This window comes from Ascidia mentula, chromosome 9 (assembly GCF_947561715.1).
Source record: "Ascidia mentula chromosome 9, kaAscMent1.1, whole genome shotgun sequence".
Classification (NCBI taxonomy): Eukaryota; Metazoa; Chordata; class Ascidiacea; order Phlebobranchia; family Ascidiidae; genus Ascidia; species Ascidia mentula.
The window spans coordinates 13,716,848-13,733,004 of NC_138574.1; the positions used below are offsets into that span (position 1 = coordinate 13,716,848).

The following is a 16,157-nucleotide window of genomic DNA, read 5'->3' on the forward strand; positions in this document are numbered from 1 at the left end:
GCTACAATTTATTGGCGTTGTTGCTGTTATTTCACAACGGCGAGCTGGTACCCAACGATTACACTCATGTAAACCTTCCAGTGTCAATTGAAATTTCGAGTTGGTAAGGCAGCATTTTTGATCTCAAAATTGCAATTGTTTGAATCATAACGATGTCCCAAGTACGGAAAAACTTCTCATAATTTTGTGACGTGCATCCTAGACTTAAATCTGAGCAGGTTCAAAATATTCCAAAAAACAAAGGGACCACGACTACTCTGACGTCATCAAAGTGGATTGGTCAGCACCAAAAGTTGGAGAACTGCTGCTTTCGTTTTTTAACAGATTCGTTATTGGATTTCTATGTTGAAGGCACAACCTTCACGCATGAGTGGTTCACGTGATTGGCAAATAGTAGCAATGTTTACAAATCAATGAACATGCAACAAATGTCGAAAAGCGACATCACTTTGCAGTTTTAAACCACAAAGGTTACCTTGGCATGTTTTCCTTTGAGGTGGTTGTAATGCATCTGGATTTGGTGTGGCAACGATCTTGTAATAGTTTTGGGTTTTCTTCGCAGAATGTGCTTGATATGAGTTAAAGTTAAAGAATGTCAAAACGAATTTGTATCATTGGTGGGGGTGCAAGCGGACTGACAGCAATTAAATGCTGTCTGGACGAAGATTTGGAACCAGTATGTTTTGAAATGTCCAACGATATTGGAGGTAAACATGATGAAAAACAACAACATGATTTAAAAAATTAGTCAACCTTATTATATATATTAAATTCTCTTGTGCTGGACTGAAAGATTGCAATCAGTATAATCCAGAACAAGCAGATTTTTAATCCAAGAAAAGACTCTCAGTCACAGGGGGTTTTTGGGTACACGTATTTTATTGCTTTTTTTACTACTACTACGTAATTTTTGCTGAAACTGACGATGCTTACATAAGCGAAATCGATTTTTTACAATAAAATCTGCTGACTTCAATTCAAGGCTTGTTGCTTTATTATATATGCGAACCAAAGTGATTTGCTGTCGCAGATAATAAAACAATGCCTAACCGAGGGCTACATCAGATAACTTTTACCGGATTATATTTGAGGCTGGCCAACAGAATACGGAGAAAAATAAAAATAATCTATTTGTACACCATGTTTCTTTCCTTTTTGCACCACACGTTGGTGGACTGGAATATACATTATCTTAGAAAAAGTTGCTGATTCAGCTAGGTTGCGATGCTAGGAAACCACGTTATCACAGATATTGCAATAATTGTAAATGTAATAGAAGCACATTATTTTCTTCACAGGTTTATGGAAATATGTTGAGAAAAAATCAAATCGAGCATGTGTGTACAGATCAACAATAATCAACACCAGCAAGGAGATGATGTGTTTTTCAGACTTTCCGATTCCCAAACACTTTCCCAACTTCATGCATAATACTAAAATTATTGAATACTTCCAAATGTATGCAAAAGAGTAAGTAAAGCTTTTTGAAATGTAAAAAAAAATCGTTCAAGTTAAATTTTCCATGTTTTCAAAAATATTTTTATATGATGACAAATTTCATAGACAAATTGATTTAATTTCTAGGATATATCAAACTGAATTGTACCAATACTTCACAACGCCAGTAATGTTTTCGTATTCTGTTATAACATTTCAATTACACACATGAAAAAATTTAGGTTTAGTCTTGAAAAATACATTCAACTTCAAACTAAAGTCCTGTCTTGCAAATTTGCAAAGGATTATGAAACCACTGGAAAATGGTGAGTTGGTTTTCTATGGGTGAGACGAGCCATGTACTTGAATTTGCATGATTTTATGGCTCTTTTGCATCTTCATACATGATTTTTGTCATCAACAAAAACAGTAAATGTTTAATGAAAAAATTGTATATACCATAATGCAAAAATATGTTGTTGTTTTCAACAGTGATGTTTAGTAATGAGCGCCTGACTTGATAACCTTTATGGTTTTATCGGTGCCCATGCCATTTCATTTCCTTGTATATTGTTCTTGTATCACAATGCAAAAATATGTTGTTGTTTCAGACATATGTTGCAAAACATTGTTTGAATGTCATGCCACGTATTAGCTAAGATGCTCCTTAATTTTGTGTGTGTGCAATGTTAAGTCAGGCTGCCTGACTCAGGCATGATAACCTTTATATAGACATATAACAACTCTGGTTTGTATTGCACTGTTCATAACTGACTTGATGACATCATCTTGATGACAATAATGTTCTGCTATTTTGCAGGTGTGTTAAGCATAAAAATATAGAAACTGACCATGAGTCTGAATCTACATTTGATGGTGTTATTGTTGCTGTTGGACATCATGCTCTGCCATACTTTCCTTTGGAATCTTTTCAAGGTAGTTAATGGTCTTGGAATATTTAATGTCGACCACAACAAAACAAGAAATAAAACTAATAGTACACATTTTTGTTGTGAAAAAAATGAATTTCTTTTCAACAGATTTCAAGAAATTTAAAGGTGGATACATCCACAGCCATGATTATAGAAATCATGATGGGTTTGAAAAAAAACGTGTTTTAGTGGTTGGAATCGGAAATTCTGGTGGAGACATCTCTGTTGAACTGAGCAGAGTAGCAAACCAGGTATGCAGAAATCTGTATGTTAGGGCATAGTTTTACTTTCAAGCATGATTATTTTAAGATATGCAAATCTTTAGGGCCTGACAGCACTATTGGTTGAGCTTTACTTGCCATAGTGTTTCCACCTTGTTTTCTCCGTAGAGTTGCACCTAGTTTGGTGCCCAACGGATGCCGGTGATTGTATAGTCACCACAAAGTGGAAGTCTTTGCTTGGCCGTTTGGTCAGCAAAGTCGCCTAAAAGTCACACCAGTTGCACTGGTGAGACCTTTTTGGTTGAAACAGTGGTCATCTGTATGCATCTTGCACAATGATTATTTTATCCTAACAAGTGAGGATTAACCTAGGTCGTTGCAATATCGCCCATGACACCTAGTTGTAAGAATATATATATTTTGCCCATAGCCAAAAATCATCAGTTTTCTTAAATCAACAGAGGAAATATTAAAGTTTAACATTCAGATTTTTGTTTTCTAGGTATATTTAAGTACTCGCAGTGGTTCGTGGGTTCTAAACAGAGTGAATGACAATGGCCTTCCACTTGACATTGTGAAAGTTAACAGGTCAGTACGATACAAGTTAATTTGGCTTGTTAATTGTGGGAGATTATTATTACCGACAGATGGATTGTTGTATTGTAGGACATTCTCCGAGTGAACTGACTTGTTAACATAATGTATGCATGCACTTTTGTGGAATGGCATCCAAACTAGGAATGTTAATGCTTGTGTGGGCTCCAAAATTATACGTGTTTTCTCACTAAAATAAAGTTTGTTTTGCCATCCAAATTTTTAATGTATAAGGACTGCTTATTCACAATAGGTCAGAGCTCTTCCTCAAGATTTTGTTATGCTTGCATTATAGAGCATTGTATTGTGATTTTGTGTCTACTGTAACACTTTTTCTGGAAATTTTAATTATGTTAGCTGCAGAAAGATGGCCACTGTTTCGACCTATTAGTACATCTTGGTGTAACTATTGTAGACGATCTTGCCAGTCAAACAACCAGCGCCAAAATGCCTAATTTTCTACTTGTAATTTGCATTAGGTTGACCCAATTCATGTTGGACAAATTACCAGCATCTGTCACAAATGGTGTTGGTGAATGGTTGCTTAACAAAAGGTTTGATCATGAGTTATATGGACTTCGACCAAAACACAGAGTGTTTGGTCAGGTAAAATATTTTTATTGTCCACTTTAGTACAGATGTAGTTTTTGTGAACAAAATAGAACCTATCTAGTGTGTAAAAGTAAAATTTTGTGCTGAAATTGTTTTGTCTAAACATTTTACATAAATGAAAACGTATTTATCATTCAAAGTAATATTTTTGAAGAATGATTGCCAAAATGACAAAAAGTACAATGTTTTTTGTTTAAAAGCACCCCATGGTCAATGACGACATCCCAAATCGAATTTTAAGTGGAACTTTGATCATCAAAGGAAACATTCGAAACTTCACTGAAAATGGAGTTTATTTTGAGGACGGCGAATTCCAGGAAATAGATTATGTGATTTTCGCCACTGGTTACAACTTTTCCTATCCATTTCTTGATGAGTCTATTGTTAATGTAAGTCTAAATAACCTTAAAATTTGATCATTGACAAATAAATTAGGCATGTATATACATACGTACATTTACCAACTATTGCAATCTGCTTCTTGTTGAAACTGTTTGCCGTCAATGCATGTAACTCGATTAATAGAAATTAGTTGTGTGGAGACTGTACGTAAAATTAATTTGTAAGCTTAGGATATCATGTATTGTAGGTTAAGAAGAACCAGGCTCCTTTGTACAAGTTTATGTGGCCTCCAAATGTAGAAAAGGGTACTCTCGCAATTATTGGTGGTATCCAGCCAATGGGTGCCATCAATCCCATATCAGAACTTCAGTGCCGATGGATTACAAGAGTGTTCAAAGGTATACTTGATATTAAAGGCAATGTAGTTTTGCACACAGTTTGTAATCAACTGCTCTTGAATCCCCTAATACAGTGGTTCTTAATTTCATGCACCCCTTTTAATCAATCTTTAAAGCCAAAATCACCCCTTTAGAAATTTAGTTTGTGAACTTTTTAACTCCAAGTAATGAATTTGTGCAATTGCATTTTTAACAAAATTCCCCCCTGTTGCAAAACAAATTCACCTCGATTGATGACTCCTTCTCTGATTCTGTAAACTGCTTTTTTGTAATTTGTTGAAAGAATTTTCATAAACCGAAATTTGTTTTAAGAGCATTTTATCAGTTGTGATTTATGTATGCCAGTCATTTGTAAACCTGTTATCGGTTACATTGCAGGACTTGCAAAACTTCCAACCAAGGCAGAAATGAATGCTCACTTAATTAGAACTGCAGAAGTTATGAAAAAGAGATATTATTCAACACAACGGCATACTGTCCAAGTATTACGACGCGTTTTTAATTTAAGTACACAGTGTGGACAATTGTTTAAAAAATTAGTAATGTTTTTCAGGTGGATTATGTAAAATACATGGATGACTTAGCTGTGGAAATTGGTGTCAAGCCAAATCTTTTGAGGTTGGCGTTCACTGATCCAACTCTCGCAAAGAAACAAAATTGAAGAACTTCTTGCTTTTAATAGAGCAATGGATTCCAAAACTCTACAGTTGCAACATTGGGTATAACATCAGTAATTTTTGAGCAGTCCTTTTTTTTCACTTGATGTTTGAGTGACACTGGTTAACAGCGACAGCTATAGTGCGTATTGTTACATTTCTGATTCTTCTCGGTTGTTGATGGTTTAGAATTGTGACATAAACAATACCATATAGTGTTAGACTGTTTAATGTCTAGGTTTTGAAATCATTCCAATGTCTAGGTTTTGAAAACATTCAGTATTCACATCAAATTTGTATTCTATGTGTAGTAATATTTGTTGTACTTTCTGCAGGTGATATTTGGGCCATGTACACCATACCAATTTAGACTGGAAGGCCCAGGAAAATGGTCCCAGGCTCGAAAAATGATTATGACACAGCAGGAAAGGGTTCTTCATCCACTTAAAACAAGACCTAGTGTGGCTACCAGAAAGCCTGGCAAACTAGTGCAAATTGCATTAATTTTTAATTAATTATTATTAAATAAATAATTGCAATAATTAATTAATTAAATAAAATAAAATTATTAATTTGCCACAACACGGGTACAAATTTCTTTTTCCCTACGCCAAAGTACACACTCACAGTGTAACACTTTATCAATGTATTAGTTAACAACATTCTGTTGCGTTTTTAGAGTCAGTTCTTATGGATTTAACTTACTTCTAGCAAGCGGAGAAGATATTTTGTATATTTCTAATCAAACGACCACCAACCTTAATTCTCTTCCGGAGAGTTGCAAAGCTCCAGCAAATAATCCAGTTTTTCATTTCGATCTCAACGAATGTTCTCCAACTAAAAAGGTGTCTGTTTAGATTTTCCTAACAGGTTTTGCCCACCCAGGTTATGTTCAACAAAATTGCCATAAACTTCCCCTTTAGAAACTTTATTCGTGACAGATTTTCGTTAACACATAGCGAATTAATTATGGAAAATTGTAGAATTGATGTTTGTCTCTTAGAAAACAAGTGGCACGTTCAGATTGGTTTACAAAGTTCGCAACTTCAAGTACAACAGCCAAGCAGTGAGTAGGATGTCCTACCGACCTTACTGGGAGATATCTTGTGACTACAACGAGTCGGAAATATTGAACAGAAATATTAAAGTGGACGCTGGATCTGTTTTAACCAAATTAGTGTAAGTGAGTGGGTTTTTACTCTCCAACCCCTACTTCTACATAACACCAGCAAGCGGCCACAGAAATCACATTTGACATTGCTGTGACCTTGTGTTGTTTACGACCGAGTCAGCCTCTATTTTAGATGGGATGAAAATTACACAGCTAGAAAAGGAGCCCAACAAAATGTTACACGGTCCTCGGGTCTTTTAAATGTGAACCCTTCCTCTTATTCTCTGTTTCCACTTTTTATTTCAATGAAACTTAACATTACAACTCTCTGTGCAGAAAGGAAAGCTTTGTCGCTTCACGACGTGCACTTGGAAACTTCACGATTAGCTTTGGGTTATTTGGTGACGAGCAAATGCAAACACCTCTTACATCAGAATCGATCGTCAGTGTTCCCGAATACGTCTACGGAAAGCTGAATATATCAGCTCACAAAGAGTTAGATCTCCAGGTAATTTATCGCATTTCATCACATTTTCTTTAGTTGAAAAATATCTGCATTGATTATTTCCGAACTATTTAGCCAAATTGCAGATAAAAAGTTGCTGGGTCACAAACAGCAGCGGTGTTAAAAGTGAAGGCTACAGTCTCATTACAGAAAGGTACGATTTCTTGAACTTTTCTGTAAAGCATGGAAAGTTTTTACAAGGTATATTTTACCTAGTGCACTACATTAGGTATATGGCATATTGCAAAAACTTTACATAAAATCAAAAGGTGGGAATCACCCTGGAACTGTAAGACAAACCCAAGCTGAAAACCATTAATTCGCGCTTGCTTATATTGTTCAAACTCACATCAAAAGCAAAAACAAATTATTAGTAATGCACTATTTTCACACACCGAATCTCGATTACAAAGCCTACATTAATATTTCAACCAAATCAACAGTAATATTTTATGCAATGGCATGACTGGCAGGATCGCCCCACTGCGCAGGTCCTTGCTAGGCGATCACATCTAACGTATCGCTATCGTGAGGTATGGGCTAGGCAGCGATGTCTGGGCTGCCAAGCCTGCAAACCTCATGATCGCAATCACGACATTGCATGAAATATTACTGCGTTATCTGATGCCATGGTAAAGATCCCTTACGTATATGTGAAGGTTGCCAGGCAAGTTGTTTGCTTACGCACCAGTGTACCTTGGCCACAATAGACACCTTGAAGCCACTGAGCTATCTCACCCATAGCTCAGTTGGTAGAGCGTTGGGCCTGGTTAACCCAGGTTCGTGAGTTCAAACCTCACCGGGAGCTTCATTTTTCACATCTTGCTTCGGCTTGTCAGGAAAAAATGGCTGATCCAGCCAAGCTTGACCGCATCAACCAAATCAAAGTTTTTTTTGCAAATTTGCCCAAACTTACGAGATTGACAGGTGAGACACTTGCAGTCTCCTGTTTATATTTTTTCTTACCTTGAACACCAGACAAATCTACCCTTTTCCAACTGGAACTTATCTGATTGATGGATGACGTCATTTATTGACTCGTGGTCTGGACTCTAGTTCAGAAAATGTCGCCTTTTGCCCCGGATACTTTATATGTGCCCAGTGAATAATTAATAGTTGTGACCAATGCACGAATTTCTTCCCGAAAGTTTTGGCTTTCAGTAAAAGTATTTAAATTTCAGTTTGTTTCCTTACGTTTAGTTGCAAAGTTGTGCGCGAGGCAGAGGCGGAAGATGCAATCGTGATAATGAGGAATTACCAGCCGACTTTCGCAACCTTTAAATTTCGCTCATTCGTGTGGGTGAATAAGGATGTAAACCAACATTCCCTGTACGCTCACTGCTACTTGCAACTCTGTGACAATATTAATAATGATTGTCAAAAACCGGTAAGATTTGAAAATAGCTTCTCCCAGTATTAAATGACATTAGGTGAAGTCCCGATAAAATTGTTGTTTAGAATTGCACAAAAAAACGTGAACGGAGATCCACGCAAGAAAGCTTAAATGAAGTTATCTCTGTTGGGCCTTTCCATGTTTCCACCCAAGACTTGTGTGAAAAGGTAGAAAATTCTTTTTTACAAGAATTTAACGATTTGAACCAGTGGTTTTCAAACTTTGCTGCGCCCTGAAAAGAAATGATGAAAACAAACAGTCAACGTTCTGCAACTGAAAATTATGAACATAGAAATCACTCGTTGTCGTTTTGATCAATTTATCGTTGTTTTTTCGCAAATGCGACGAATATTTCCAAGTGCGTCACCCACGAATAATATTGAGAAGGTCTGATTTAAACGTTTACATACTGCTAAGTGGTCCTTATTCCACCCTTGTTATGTTTAATGACAGATATCTGACTCTATATCTCGTTTCCTTCTTAAAAACGTATTTGTTTTGTTCAGAACAATGGGGAATGCTCAGATTTTTGCAACGTCATGAACGGGAAAGTCCATTGCTTTTGCTTCGAAGGTCGCTATCTTGGCAAAAACAAGAAAACATGCATTGGTAATTATGCTGCACTGTTAAATCGAGTCGTATAGTAACTTTGAAATTGTTTGTTGTTTCACAAAAGATGCGTCCTTGAGTCATTATAATAATACTCTTGGGTTACCATGGTAACATAATCCCCCACTGGCTTATATCAGTTTTTTTTTCATGAAACCAGATAGCTATGACGAAAATGAAAGACACTTTTCACTATTGACATACGCGCTTGTATCGCGGAGACGATTTTGCACTCCATAATATTATTTGCAACATTTTTCAAAACAACGCCTCAATTTATTTAAGAACAGAACTGACTATGATTTCTGTGAGTTTGCTTGGTGCATTCATGCGTGAAAACTTGTCTCATGTTTGGGTTGTGCGAGCTTGTAATGTTGTGAAAGTGTTCATCCATTGTAATCTGGTTAATCTTACGCTGTTTTAATGCCTTCTTGGCTGTGATAAGTTTATTCTATTTGAATAAGGTGGAGCCGTGCAGGCATTTAGTTTTGAATCGTGTCTGTTCTAGTTTATTCATCTGTTTGCTGTAAAACTGTTCACCAACTGCAAATTGGAATAAAAGGTTGTAGAATTGCACGCATACAAAACGTACACGGCAATTAAGGATCTGTATCCTACAATTTATTTGTGTTGTTGTTATTTTCACCACGGCGAGCATAACAATGTCGCCAGTGCGGAGTAAATTCTTATAATACAAAACACATTTAACTTTACATGCAGATGTAGAAGAAGCGTTGCAAAGCGAAGGTTTCCAGAGTTTGGAAGGTGTTTACATTGCAGTTGGATTCATCGTTCTTCTTCTCATTGTTGTGTTGGGATTCACCGTTAGATATTTGAAACGTCGTTTCAACAAGAACGAATAATATGCTCACTATAACATCCAAAAATACTAACTGCATGTTTGCATATTTGCTTTAACAAAGTCACAGTAGTCCTATTTGTACATAAAAATACCCGTAACCCTTTTGTTGATTTCAATCTGGGATCGGCAACCTACAGTCCGCGACAACATCCGGCCAGCCCAGCAAAATCAACCAGCCCGCAGCCACTTTACAAATTATAGTAGGCTGGCTCGCCCAGTGCTAAGTTAGGTTACAGTTCAAAATTAAGAAACCTGTTTACAATGCTCTTAATTCGCATAGAAACAACATTAAACTGGAGGGAATGGAATAATTGGTGGGAAATGTTTGCCGACCTCAGATTGAAATCCACTGTAAACTTAATTTGTTCTGGTTACGGACATAAAGGTGCAAATATTGATCGTGAATGCGGAAATAATGTCGGAATACTTAAAGCGAACTGAATTATGCGACTCCACTTATAACTATCATTTATAACTAAACCTTCCATTTATAACTAACAAAAATTTCCGTGCATATCATGTAAGCTATAAAAACGAAATAAAAAATGCAGCAACATATTCATCCATACTGTACTGGGATTATTTTTAGCTGCAGTGGAAATCAAACACAGAGTTTGGCAATCATTGTTAGCATTAACCTTAACTCTGCATGGTCTATGATTTTGCCTTCTTTGGTAATGGCCTGGAGTTTTATTTTTCCACTCTGTAGCCGCCACTACTTTTGATTATAGAGTATAACTTGTCTGTAAACAGGTTTTGTAGTTGTTTGGTGTTCGTCAACCACACAATGTGACAAGAAACAGAAGGAGAACAATTTAACAATTGACATCAAATTTTGCAAATCATTGAAAAGTTGCAATAACGTCCATGTATTCTAGAAACGAGGCTGCGTAAAAGCTTAATTGCTTGAGGCTACTCTTCAGGCGATTTTGTGTCTTTGTTTGCGAGGTTGAATTGCTGCAAACTCAGCAAGAAATTTCCATCGTTGTTGGTCTGTGTAATGACGTCACATCACCAATAAAAAGGTTTCATTGATTAAGAAAAAATAACAAACTGTTTTTTTTTTGTAATTCAGCAGCTGAATACTTATGCAAGTGCGTAAATTTAGATACCCAACAAGTCTTCAACCACTATTTTATAAAGGGAATAATTTTTAATCCTTTGGCCAAGGTTCAAACCCTAAAATAAACCTTACAGTTTTTCCATGGAATGAGTATTTAGCGTTTTCAAATAGTTTGAGTTAAAATTAAGCCCTGCAAAAGCTGCAAGAAGCCTAGCAATGACTAAGAAATGTGGTCTGACTTGAAACTTGTTTTTCTACATTTTTGTAGCTGTGACGCCAAGTTCTGTGTGTCTGAGTTTTTCAGCTCACTTCAGAAGCTATTTGAAGCTACAGGTCGTGGTTGCATAAAAGCTGTTTTGCAACAAAGCAATGTCTAAAACTTTATGTGTTATTCGCATAGATATGAGCTGCATGTTAACATTTCTTGGCAAAGATGAAGGTTGATAGTAGATTGTGAGGCGCAGAAAGCAGATATTTGTTTGCAGAAAAGACCAAGTTTAAATCGGTTTGTTCTGTTTAATTCAAAGCAAAATTGTCGCTACCATGAAGTGGTTCAACAACATAGATCAATTTTTCGGTTTGATCTGCAAATTAAAACAAAATAACTTTAGCCTTCGGAACACGATATTTGGTAAAAAAGAGCACTAAAATATCAACGCGTCGTTGCCAAGGACAACGTAACGAACACTGCTCTCTTGCGTCACAACGTGGTGTTTTTACACCAAAGCGAGATTTGTAATTGAGTCAATAAAGCAAGTGATGCAGGGGCAAGGCGAAGTTTGGTTACAGGTTGGCCATAAAAATTCAAAAAAAAAACACAGATGTTTTTAAATTGGTCAATGCACAACCATAAGTTGTTCAGTTAAAATGTTCGCATATTTTAATCCCTAAATGCGTGGAAATATATTTTATTTCATAGGAAATATTAAACAGATATTTAAATCGATCTGTGTGTTTTTTGTCTGTTTGCACCATAAGATTGCGCATAAAATATTTTTTATAATCACCAATTGCAATGCCGACAAGTCTCTGGTTTAGAATGTGTCGGCTATGTGTATAGGTCGCACTTTTTGGAAAAGAAATTTTATTGTTTTGTAAACTTCACTTTGTCCCGGCGTGAATTGAAATTTTTTACAGATCGGCCAATTCCATCCTGTCACCGCTATAAATAAAACTAATTGTAAAACATCAAGTTGTGTTTCTCCTGCTTTAAGGCTTTTTTGAAGAAATGCGAAACCGCAAGATGCAAATCGTCCTTCTACTTTGTATGTGGCTTCAAGTTTTGCCAGGTGACTACATAGATACCGAGTAATGCACTGACATAATTTGTGTGCGGTGGATGAACCCAACTTCACTGAAATAATATTTTATGAACATTCACAGACTTCGTTCGTCGTATTTTGTTCAGGTGGAGGATCGTCCACGTGTCGACCTTCGGCTTATAGTACAACCGGATACGCTTTTTATATCCCCTCCTCATGTAAAAGTTATATAAGGGCGTTAAGTACTGGAAGTTCTGGAACTGCTGCAATACATTTGTATCGAAACTCACTCGGCAACAACATTTGTTCGGTAAAAATGTCTTACTTCTTTTGTTGACAACATTGACACTTTTGCGTTGTCAACACTGATTACGGTGGTGCGACATCCTCTACGTATATGTGGAGGTCGCATGACAAGTTGTGGTATTGCGCATCAGTGTACCTTGACCACATATACCCTGTGAAACCGCCGAGCTCCTGAAGCTCAGTTGGTAGAGCGTTGGGCCTGGTTAGCCCAGGGTCGTAAGTTCAAACCTCACTGGGAGCTTAATTTTCTGATCTCGCTCGGATTTGTTGGGAAAATGGCTGATCCAGCAAGGCCGCGATGCCAGTGAAGCTTTTGATTCTTTTGTAACAATAATAATTTTTGTGCTCCATTACTCTGATTGCAAACATTCAACTAATCATTGAAAGCATTTAACTGGAAAAAAAATTCAATACAAAGAGAAACAAAATCCAATTTGCAATAATTACTTTTCAATTTTCTTCTTAAAGGGATCAAGAATTTGCTGGCGAGTCACAAGTCGAACGTTTCTCAAGATGTTTCGCTTCACGCGAACTTTTTTTTGTTCGATATGTTTCTGTGTTCATTTAATTATGTGATAGGTTTACCAAGGAAGCAACAAAAACGGAGTCTTGCTGGGGACTTTCGTTGGTAATGGAAGTGCGACAGGAATTGTGAAATCAAATACCGGTTCCTTGTATTTGAGTTGCCCCACGTTACGAGCCATTACCAACTTTCCTCGCTTCGCGTTTATAAAAGGTAAATTACTCTGTCTACTGATTTCTGTGTAAATTTCATATTACTGATGAACTAAAATCACTCGTTATGACGGAACAAACATTTTTGTTTGACAATTAGGTGATTTTAGTTTGTCAAGTTTAGTGATATTTCAAGCAGATTTTCTCTGTCGGCGTATACTTAGCTTGCATGGTTTACACTGACTTTGTAATTTAACTGTTAATAAAGCTACCGCACAGGGTGTTTCCACCGTGCATTGTGAAACCTATTTGAAAACACGCCAAGAATTGCTGCTGATTGACGACGAACGTCACTATATGTTGTTTAGCCACCGAGGAAGCCTCGTGCAACTTGGAGTTGGACGTGGAAGATCTTCCAACAACTCTCGTTCTCCCGACAAGTAATGGAAAGTTATTGGGAAACCTTGCTTGTAACTACACGGTGTCAAGTCCAGTGAGGTGCAACTTTACAGTTACTACGTCGTCAGGACTAACCGCCTACGTAGCAGACAACATATTCGTAAGTTCGTATGAATAGTTCCAACGAATTTTGATATACCAAACTACAAAATAACATTGATATTCCCAGATCATGTCAATGTTGCATTGAAAATCACACCGCAGGCAGTATTTTGACTTTTCAATGTATTTGGATTTGGTCTAGAATTAATTTCACTTTCTCAAGCAAATAAATAAATAATAATGAATACAAAAATTACCATGGCAGTGGTTGAGGCAAGTATTGGGGATTTCAAGTCACGGGCTTAGATACAAAGTTGTTTCCATATGTAGGAGCACGCAAAGGGTAGGAGACATACGCACTTAATGTGATTGGTTACAAATGTAATGTTTATCAGATAATCAATTCCATTTCGTTACAGCGAAGTTCAACCTAAGTAACAATAAAGTGTAAATTAAACCTGCCGATAAGTTTCACGTGTCCTTTCATCGCAATTAAAGAATAACTAAAATAAATACAACGACTCTTTCAACATATGCTGAAATGTAAAATAATGTGGACCAAAGAGAGGCTTTGCCTATTTAAGCAAATATTTATTACATCACAGAAGTTGTTCAGAGCGAAGTTCGCATGAAAATTACCACAAGTTGTGACTTAAAAACTAAATAACTTTTAACATTTTCTAATGCCTGATTTTGTTAAACTTGCATTTGAATTCGCACATCAGGTTGTATCTTGACTTTTCAAAGTATTTGGATTTGGACCAAAAATGAAATCACTTTCTTGAAAAAAATACAGCAAACAACAATGAATGCAAAAAATTACAACAAAAGCGCAAAAACAGTAAACATGATTATCTAAGGGAAAATTAATCGTGTAAAAAGTCGTTCGAGCGAAGTAGAGTAATTTAAATCACGAAACGTTTGTGTTTTGCTTTCTTTAGGAAGTATTATAGCGACCTTTTAAAGAAGAAATTTCCTTTAGATTTTATCAGACGATCCTTCCCATCCAGGAATCAGAATAAGTCGCACTCAAACAGATGAAATAGTCACAACGGTTCAAGCCCGAAGAGTCAACGTTCAAATATTCACTTATTCTGCTTCATCACCTTCTCCAACCATTCACATCGATTCAGGTTTAATACACACCTGTTTGTCAACAAATTACCGCAATATTTTAAACCATGGAAAACGGAAAATTTTAAGCTTGTTACTACAACAAACATAAACACACAAACTAAACAAACTGCTTGATCTTAATCCCGCTGATAGAATAGGTAATAGTAGATGAACTAAAGACTTAACTGATATGCAAAGATAAAAAGTTACGCCAAACTACTCTTGAAAAAATTATCTCTTTCTAATTGAGACCACTTTACGCAGACTGCAAGTTGTTTGATGGAATAGAATGCACCGACTCCGTCAAGCTAAAGTTGGTATTTATGTAAAAATTTGCTGCAAACAAAAACAAAGTAAACAAAATAAAATTATTTATTTCCCACAACACGGGTACAAATTTCTGTTGATTTATCTGTTGGCCAAAGTACACACTCACAGTGTAACACTTTATCAATGCATTAGTTAACAACATTCTACTTGCTTTTTTAGCGTCAGTTCACGTGGATTAAACTTACTTCTAGCAAGCGGAGAAGATATTTTGTATATTTCTAATCAAACGACCACCAACCTTAGTTCCCTTCCGGAGAGTTGCAAAGCTCCAGCAAATAATCCAGTTTTTCATTTCGATCTCAACGAATGTTCTCCAACTAAAAAGGTGTCTGTTTAGATTTTCCTAACAGATTTTGCCCACCCAGACAATGTTCAACAAAATTGACATAAACTTCCCCTTTAGAAACTTTCTTCTTGACAGATTTTCGTTAACACATAGCGAATTAATTATGGAAAATTGTAGAATTGATGTTTCTCTTTTAGAAAACAAGTGGCATGTTCAGATTGGTTTACAAAGTTCGCAACTTCAAGTACAACAGCCAAGCAGTAAGTAGGATGTCCTACCGACCTTACTGGGAGATATCTTGTGACTACAACGAGTCGGAAATGTTGAACAGAAATATTAAAGTGGACGCTGGATCTGTTTTAACCAAATTAGTGTAAGTGAGTGGGTTTTTACTCTCAAACCCCTATTTCTACATAACGCCAGCAAGCGGCCACAGAAATCACATTTGACATTGCTGTGACCTTGTGTTGTTTGCGACTGTGTCAGCCTCTATTTTAAATGGGATGAAAATTACACAGCTAGAAAAGGAGCCCAACAAAAAGTTACACGGTCCTCGGGTCTTTTAAATGTGAACTCTTCCTCTAATTCTCTGTTTCCACTTTTTATTTCAATAAAAGTTAACATTACAACTCTCTGTGCAGAAAGGAAAGCTTTGTCGCTTCACAGCGTGGAATTGGAAACTTCACGATTAGCTTTGGGTTGTTTGGTGACGAGCAAATGCAAACACCTCTTACATCAGAATCGATCGTCAGTGTTCCCGAATACGTCTACGGAAAGCTGAACATATCGGCTCACAAAGAGTTAGATCTCCAGGTAATTTATCGCATTTCATCATATTTTCTTTAGTTGAAAATATCTGCATTGATTATTTCCGAACTATTTGGCCAAATTGCAGATAAAAAGTTGCTGGGTCACAAACAGCAGCGGTGTTAAAAGTGAAGGCTAC

At 36.5% G+C, this 16,157-nt stretch overlaps 2 protein-coding genes across 3 annotated transcripts; both read left to right on the forward strand.

Annotated features, from left to right (window-relative positions):
* Window positions 1–566: 566 nt before the first annotated feature.
* LOC145914243 (flavin-containing monooxygenase 5-like) lies at window positions 567–6,037 on the forward strand. Of its 2 annotated transcripts, XM_083002045.1 has the most exons (13): window positions 567–707; window positions 1,299–1,470; window positions 1,680–1,763; window positions 2,258–2,373; window positions 2,478–2,620; window positions 3,093–3,178; window positions 3,664–3,790; window positions 3,997–4,185; window positions 4,386–4,536; window positions 4,915–5,018; window positions 5,090–5,186; window positions 5,526–5,680; window positions 5,872–6,037. In XM_083002045.1, the coding sequence occupies exons 1-13, from the start codon at window positions 593–595 to the stop codon at window positions 5,890–5,892; spliced, it is 1,560 nt and encodes a 519-aa protein (XP_082858171.1). In that variant the 5' UTR covers window positions 567–592; the 3' UTR covers window positions 5,893–6,037. The 2 variants fall into 2 exon arrangements, 1 of the variants encoding a protein (XP_082858171.1); XR_014403368.1 differs by lacking the exon at window positions 5,872–6,037 and having other exon boundaries at window positions 5,090–5,255; window positions 5,528–5,668.
* Window positions 5,905–10,218, forward strand: LOC145914245 (pancreatic secretory granule membrane major glycoprotein GP2-like). The gene is made up of 8 exons (XM_083002046.1): window positions 5,905–6,037; window positions 6,196–6,371; window positions 6,640–6,811; window positions 6,895–6,962; window positions 8,009–8,195; window positions 8,267–8,368; window positions 8,708–8,810; window positions 9,531–10,218. Exons 2-8 carry the CDS (start codon window positions 6,268–6,270, stop codon window positions 9,671–9,673), a joined length of 879 nt encoding a protein of 292 aa, XP_082858172.1. The 5' UTR covers window positions 5,905–6,037; window positions 6,196–6,267; the 3' UTR covers window positions 9,674–10,218.
* The last annotated feature ends 5,939 nt before the right edge of the window (window positions 10,219–16,157 follow it).